Source organism: Pediculus humanus, genomic scaffold (genome assembly GCF_000006295.1).
Source record: "Pediculus humanus corporis 1103172108287 genomic scaffold, whole genome shotgun sequence".
NCBI lineage: Eukaryota > Metazoa > Arthropoda > Insecta > Psocodea > Pediculidae > Pediculus > Pediculus humanus.
Window position 1 is genome coordinate 387,824 of NW_002987856.1, and position 7,051 is coordinate 394,874.

The window sequence follows — 7,051 nt, forward strand, 5'->3', positions numbered from 1 at the left end:
GCGTGACATAATTAACGCGGACATTATTTGTTTACTCAACATTCTGGAACACGTTCTTTCCATTAAACTGGAATAGCGAACAAAGACCATATTCATCCCTTAAGAAGGAGGTGATAGATTTATTGGTCACTTCAAGTGTAACAGATGCATCGATTGTTTTGGTCTTCATATAAATAGTGGGCCTCTGCACCACGTCTTGGTCTTTCGACATCCGTCCGTCAGTCAGAGTCTGCCTGGTTGTGTCTATCGCATAACGTTAGGGACAGTCAGTGCATCTTAGGTTGGATTTAAGAGCATCAGATTCTATTTCCGTTTACTTTACATTTAGTGTTTAACTGATAAGTAGTGTAACTAGTAGTATATTTGGTTAATATAATACATCAGGTAGAAATTGTCTACTTATTATATTAAATATCCGAATCAACTGCGAGCATACTACAAGTCAGCAAGACCGATCTCCTCGAAGAACGAGGTCCATAACAATGGGTATCGTATCGAACGACTTGAATAGTCCCCCTTAGGATCGTTATTATTATTATTATTTTGATATCCTCTTGGAAGAAGATTCCAGATAAAAATTTGAATCTTAGAAAACGTTCACACGAATGCAACGTGAGATGTTTTGGTCGTGAACGTGTCGGTGTCGTTCTGGACGAACGGTGTCAAATTTTTCTCTCTTTTTTTTTTTGTTGAATATTGAAATTCGATGTTTAAATTTAAAAAAAAATTCTTTTAGTTTAATGATTATGAAAATTAAATCCGAGGATTTATAATTTACCGAGTGAAATTTTTTTAAACCGTTAATGATGATGATTAAATATATATAAAATAAGAAGATTTTAAATGCTGCTCCCATCACTCCCCCTTTTCCCCCAAAAGTTTCCTATTTTGTAGGGCAAACTTTAAAATTATAGGAAATATTAAAAAAATTTAAGGAAAACAATCATGATTTTGAAATGTTATTCATTTGCAACTACATAACAAAGGAAAAGTGAGAAACCGCCATTTTGAGCCGCCATGTTGTTTATGTTTTTCACCTCGTTATCACCATTAAAAGAAATATTATGGGGTGTTAATCATATAAAATATTATCCGTCAGCAAATAATCATGAAATTATTTAAATAATAAATTCGCGCCATATTTATTAATCAAAATAATCGCGAGATTTTTTACGTACAAACAAACAAACAAACAAACAAATTGATTTTCATTGTTTTTTTCAATTCTCTGATTGTTTGTCCTTTAAAGTCTTTATATATATATATTGAAATTATTATTATTATTATAAATGAATATACTTTTTTGTATGATCGTTCGATAAATTTTAAATATTTTATTTTTTTTGTTGGGGAGAAAAGAGGAGGAGGGAGAAGTAAAAACAACAAACGGACGATACAACAACAACAACAACCGAACGACATGAAATCTATACATGATATATATATTTTTTTGAAATTTGCGTGTGTGGTTTAAATCAAAGTTCGAAAGCCACTCGAATAATATCTGTTTGTGACATTCTATTGACATTTTGAAAAACTTTTTTTTTTTTTTTTTGTAAAATAAGGGGAAAATTATTTAAATTTTAAAATGCCAAATTTTTTTTTTTTTTTTTTTTTTTTTTAAATAAAGGGGGGAGGGAAGGGGGTAAAAAAAGTATAATTTTTAATAAAAATAAAAAAAATACTCGTCGAATAAATAAATGTTTTTTTTTTTAAACGCGCGAACGTTTAAAAATAAGATAAATAAAAAAAAAATACAAATTTTATTTTAGTCAGCAGAATTAAACGTGTACAAAAAAATTTTAACAAAGTTTTTAGTGACGTCAGCAACAATGCAAAAAGGAAAAAAAAAAAATTTAAGTTGGTATTCGTGGTTGAAAGCGGTAATGGTGACAAATGAAAGTTTCTTACCGGGGTAAAAAAAAAAAGTGATAAGTGAATTAATATTTTTTTATTTTCAACCATTTTACCGTTACAGTTTTTTTTTTTTTTTTTTTTTGAATTTATTATATCGGAATGTTTATTTACAAAAAGGAAAGTAATTTATATATATTATTTATCGTAAATTTAAATTCTTTTCCATTTTGAAATTATTCGTTATTATCATTATTATTCTATTCGAATGAATAGATTTTTATTTCTTTCGAATATTATTATTTCAATGTAGTTTAAGTGAAATATTTATATATATATGGAATGGAATCGAACCCCCTTTTAATAATTTCAAAGTTTTTTTTTGGGTTTTAGTCCGATTGCAAGAGGAAAAAAGGATTTTTTTTTGGGTGTCATAAATTTCAATGTGAGACTTAATTGAGGTCAGCCATTTTTAACAATGGACGCGCGGTCGAAAGGGTTGTGATATATATATAAGTAATTAACTCTTTGGAGTAATTATAACGACATGAAAGGCAGGCAGTTATATAACTAATATTATCAAGTGCGATGGGTCACTTTTAAAACAAAAATTACAATAATAAAATAATGGTTAATCGAAAATTTACTCCATTAAACACAAAATTTAGTGTTGCCTCTCTTCTAATTAATTAATTTAGATTGGTTTCATTAGTTTAGTGCAACAAAAAACGTTTTTTTTTGTCTGTTTGTTATTTAGTTTTAACTATTGTATTATGTTAAACAACAACATAACTATACATAACTACAACAACCACAAACCTACAAACAAAATAATGATGTATAATGTAATAGTAATCACAATTAGTATATGAATTATTTATTTATTTGTCATTGTGTAGAAAATTTGATTTCATTTAAAAAAAAAAAAAAAAACAGAGTGATTAATAATTGTTTATAACAATTTAAACAATACAATTTATACTAATAATGTTATTTTTAAAACAATTTAATAACTTTAAAAGGTTTTTATTTAAATAACAAATGTAAAGATTATTTATTCGCTTGCTTTAAAAAAAAGGTTTATTATTAAAATTTATTTTATTTATTGATTTATAAAATGATTTTTAAATAATTATGATAATGATAATGATAAAACTATTATATGAAAAAAAAAAAACAAATCAATTTTTTTACTTTTTAATAATGTTTCTTATTTTTATTTTTTAAAGATTTATATGTAAATTTTATGTATATTTTTTTTATGTATTATTGACATTTTTATTCAACAACATTTTAAATCAGTTAAAGTGAGCTTAAAGTTATTTATTTTAAATATATTTTGCATCATTAAACATCATCATCATTATGATTGTGAATTACACAAAAAAAAAAACAATAATGATGATCATATCATTTGATTTATTTTTATGAATAGTAAAAAGTTATTAACAAAAAAAGTGTCACTGAGATAATGTTTAACAAACAAACAATCAAACTTTTTGTGATTTACATTAAACCAAAATCATTAAACATAATAATAATAATAATAATGATAGAATCAATAAGACAAACATATTAAATAATACAAATAAGTTAATAATAAAGATTAAATTAGGTTGTTGTTGTTGTTGTTGTTAGGCATTAAAAACAATTTAATTGTATGTTATAATTTATTTTTAAATTTTTGATAAAATGCAACAACAACCCTCTGCCCTGCCCCCCAATAAAAAAAAAATTTTGTAAGGGATTTAAAAAAAGATTTTACACACAAACGTTTGTTGTTTGTTTATTTATTTATTTATCAAAATTGATAATATTACATAGTTTAATAAAAATGATTAAGATAAATTAAAAAAAGACTTATTGTTATTAAAACAACGATGCAGCAATTTTTATTATTATTATTTAAACAAAGTTAGTTAGAATTTCAATTTAGTCAATATATTTTTAATAAGTAGGGCCGCCATTAAAAAGGAAAAAATTTGCAAGAAGCCCCCCCAGTATTTTTTTTTTGTTAAGGTTTACAAATAAATAAATAATTGTTTTATTTATTTAATTCTCGATCATTTATTTTAAATAATATTAAGTTTGTTGGTTGTTGTTGTTGTGTATTGTTTGTTGTAATAATTTAATTTAAGAAAAATTGTTTCGAAATTGTAAAATTTGAAAGTTTTGTGTGATGAAATAATAATAACAACCATGGAGATCTTCCCTAAATTGGTTCGTTGCAGTTAACGACCAAAAGAAACTTCTAGACGATGAAACGATTAAAAAAAAAAACAAAAAAAATTTTTGTTTTTTTTGAATGAGTCTAAATAAGGTCTGGTCGATGCCTAAAAAAAAAAAAAAATTAAACGAACGTCAAAAGAAAAAAAAAAAAACATAAATTGCAACATGTCAATGACTGTGGAGAAATGAAGAGAGAGGCCTTGAAAAAAATAACAAACGCAAAATAAAAAAACGAACCGCGAAGCAAGTTCAGAAGCCTGAACATTTGGTTGGGATGATCTGAAGAACGACGTGGTAGAAGAAAAAAGAGAAGGCGGGGGAAGGGAAAAAAAAAGTGAAATATGAAAAAGCAATAACGAAATGAGAGGAAGAAGAAAAAGAAAAAATAATTATTATTATGTTATGATGATGATGATGATGATGATAGTTATCGTAAGAAACGTACTGGTGGTCGTATTTTGACGGGTAGGTCACATGTTAGGCGAGACGAAAGCGCCAAGTTCGATATGGCGGCGACATCGAACACTAACCAGACTGGAAGCGCGTCACTTCAGTCGCCATTAGACTGGCGGGTGGAGAGTGTCGGTTAAAAATTCGCGGTTAATATTGCTTCGTTATTTTTTTTTTTTTATTGATAATAATAATAATTTTTTTTTCTCGTTGTAAAAAAAGTTTCTGTGCAATTATTTTGAAAAAAAAAAAAAAAATTTTTTTTTTAATTTTATTTTGGCTCGTGAAGCAAATTTTTTTTTTTTTTTGTATCCACAGTGACTTTTTGTGTGCGGCGGATTTATTTGGGTGCGCGCGCTTATTTATTGATAGTGTGTCGGTTTTGGAATGTGCATTTTTCGATCGATGAGAGTTATGATTTGCGCAAGTCCGGAGGAAGACACTCGGAAGAGTACGACGGCGGGCAAGGAGCCGGCAGATATGATTGTGCCGGTGTGGGAAAATGCCGCGTGTCGCGAACCGGAAGTGCCAGAGTGACGGGGTTCCGAAATGATGGAAACTCTGGTGCAACCTTACACCCCGCATTTGAAAAAAGTTTTGAAGAAGTATCAGTTGAGTGCGGTGAAAAGTTTACAGGGACCGAGCACGTTGCTCGGTCCGTGCCTAGAAGTGGCGACTCCCGTACCGTCGAAAACGGAGGACGCACCGTCGACGGCACGGGAAAGTCCGACGACCGTGTCCAGAACGGTCAGATCTCCCGCCGCAGACATTGATAATTTTATTCCCCCGCCGTTCCCGGTTCAACAGTTGCCCATATTGACGGAAGCGGATCAGAGGAGCGAAAGGGGAGAAACGGAATTGGAAGGAGAATCAATTTCGTGTTTTGTCGTGGGCGGTGAAAAGCGTTTGTGTTTGCCGCAAGTGTTGAACAGCGTACTTCAAAACTTCACTCTAGCCCAAATAAATCAAGTTTGCGACGATTTGCAAATATTTTGCTCCCGATGCAATCCGGAACAGTTAGAAGTATTGAAAGTTACCGGAATACTTCCGGCGAGTGCTCCGTCCTGCGGGCTAATAACGAAAACGGATGCGGAACGATTGTGCAGCGCTTTGCTTCAGCACGGCGTTCCTGCCACGTCCCTCCCAAGCCCCGGTGCCGTGTCGTTTCAAGTTTACCACGAATGCTTTGGTAAATGTCGCGGATTGTGCACCCCGTCGCTGTACTCTACCCCAAACTCGCGTTGCATAGAATGCTTCGAGTGTCACGCCATGTTTTCCCCGCAGCATTTTGTCTGCCACGCTCATCGACCCTTGCAAAACAGGACCTGCCATTGGGGGTTCGATTCCTCTAATTGGAGATCTTATTTGTTGGTGGCCCGAGGGCAACCGGATTACGACGTTGCCGTCAAGTTGTTAAATTATTTAAAGGAAAAAAACTCGTCGTCGACGACGACTGTGACGGCGACGACGGTCACGACGACGACGTCGACGCAACAACCACCCTGCAACAAAAGAAAGGTGAGTTTTTTTTATTATTTTTATTTTTCCTTTAAAAAAAAAAAGTGTGCCAAATTTTTCCTCTGTCGCGCAATAAATTTTGTCGAAAAAAAAAAATTTTTTATAAAAAAAATCAGAGAAAAGCTTTTCGCGTCGTAGTCCAATTACGAAAATTGGGTAAAACGATCATCGATGATAAGCTCTTGTTTGATTAAGGTAAATGTAATAGAGATGATAATGATAATGGCGGCGGTGGCGGCGACGATGGGAGCAACGACGACGACAACAACAACAACAACTCTATCGATGATAATAATAATGTATTTATTATGTGAATCAAGTCAATCGATCGATCGATCGATCGATGAACTTTAAATAATTGCTTGAAGTGAATTTCCAGTCGAAAAAAAAAAAAAATTAGCAGACGACAACTTTTACTAAAAAAAAAAAAAATTTTTTTTAACTTAATAATTTATTTTCGTGACGTACGTACGACGTTGACGCCACGAAAGTTTTTTATTTTTATTTTTTTTTATTTTTTTCTTTCGACAGTTTTCTCGCGTTTTTGCGTTCTTCAAAAAAAAAAAGAAAATGGCGAAAAATAGTAATAATAATAATAATAATAAATGGTGTTTTACGAAAGGATACGTTCGAAAACGTCCGGAAGGAAGGGGGAGGGGGGAATGATAAAGGTCGGATTTTGGTGACGCGTCGAGTTCGTTCGCCGTTTAACGTGACGTGACGAAAATTAAATTTACGAAAAAAAAAAAAAAAAAAATGGTGACGATTCGAGAGAGGTATTTGTGTTTTGCGTTTCGGTGCGTGGTTGCAATAATGCTCTACCCACGTTTAATGATTTGCATTTATTTCAAACGCATAAAATTATTCACGAGGCATAAATTAAAAATTACATAATGTTTAGTATTATTATCATCATCCTCGTCGTCGTTGTCGTCGTCGTCGCATTTTTTTTTCTTTTTTTCGTTATTTTATTCTTGTGTGTGAACGCATGGAACGAATA

The 7,051-nt window shown here is 31.2% G+C and overlaps 1 protein-coding gene across 1 annotated transcript; it reads left to right on the forward strand.

Moving 5' to 3' along the window:
* Positions 1 to 5,085: 5,085 nt before the first annotated feature.
* Phum_PHUM529920 (transforming protein Ski, putative) lies at positions 5,086 to 6,245 on the forward strand (the record flags this gene model as incomplete). The annotated part of the gene is made up of 2 exons (XM_002431420.1): positions 5,086 to 5,942; positions 6,170 to 6,245. 2 exons carry the CDS (start codon positions 5,086 to 5,088, stop codon positions 6,243 to 6,245), a joined length of 933 nt encoding a protein of 310 aa, XP_002431465.1.
* Positions 6,246 to 7,051: the final 806 nt, after the last annotated feature.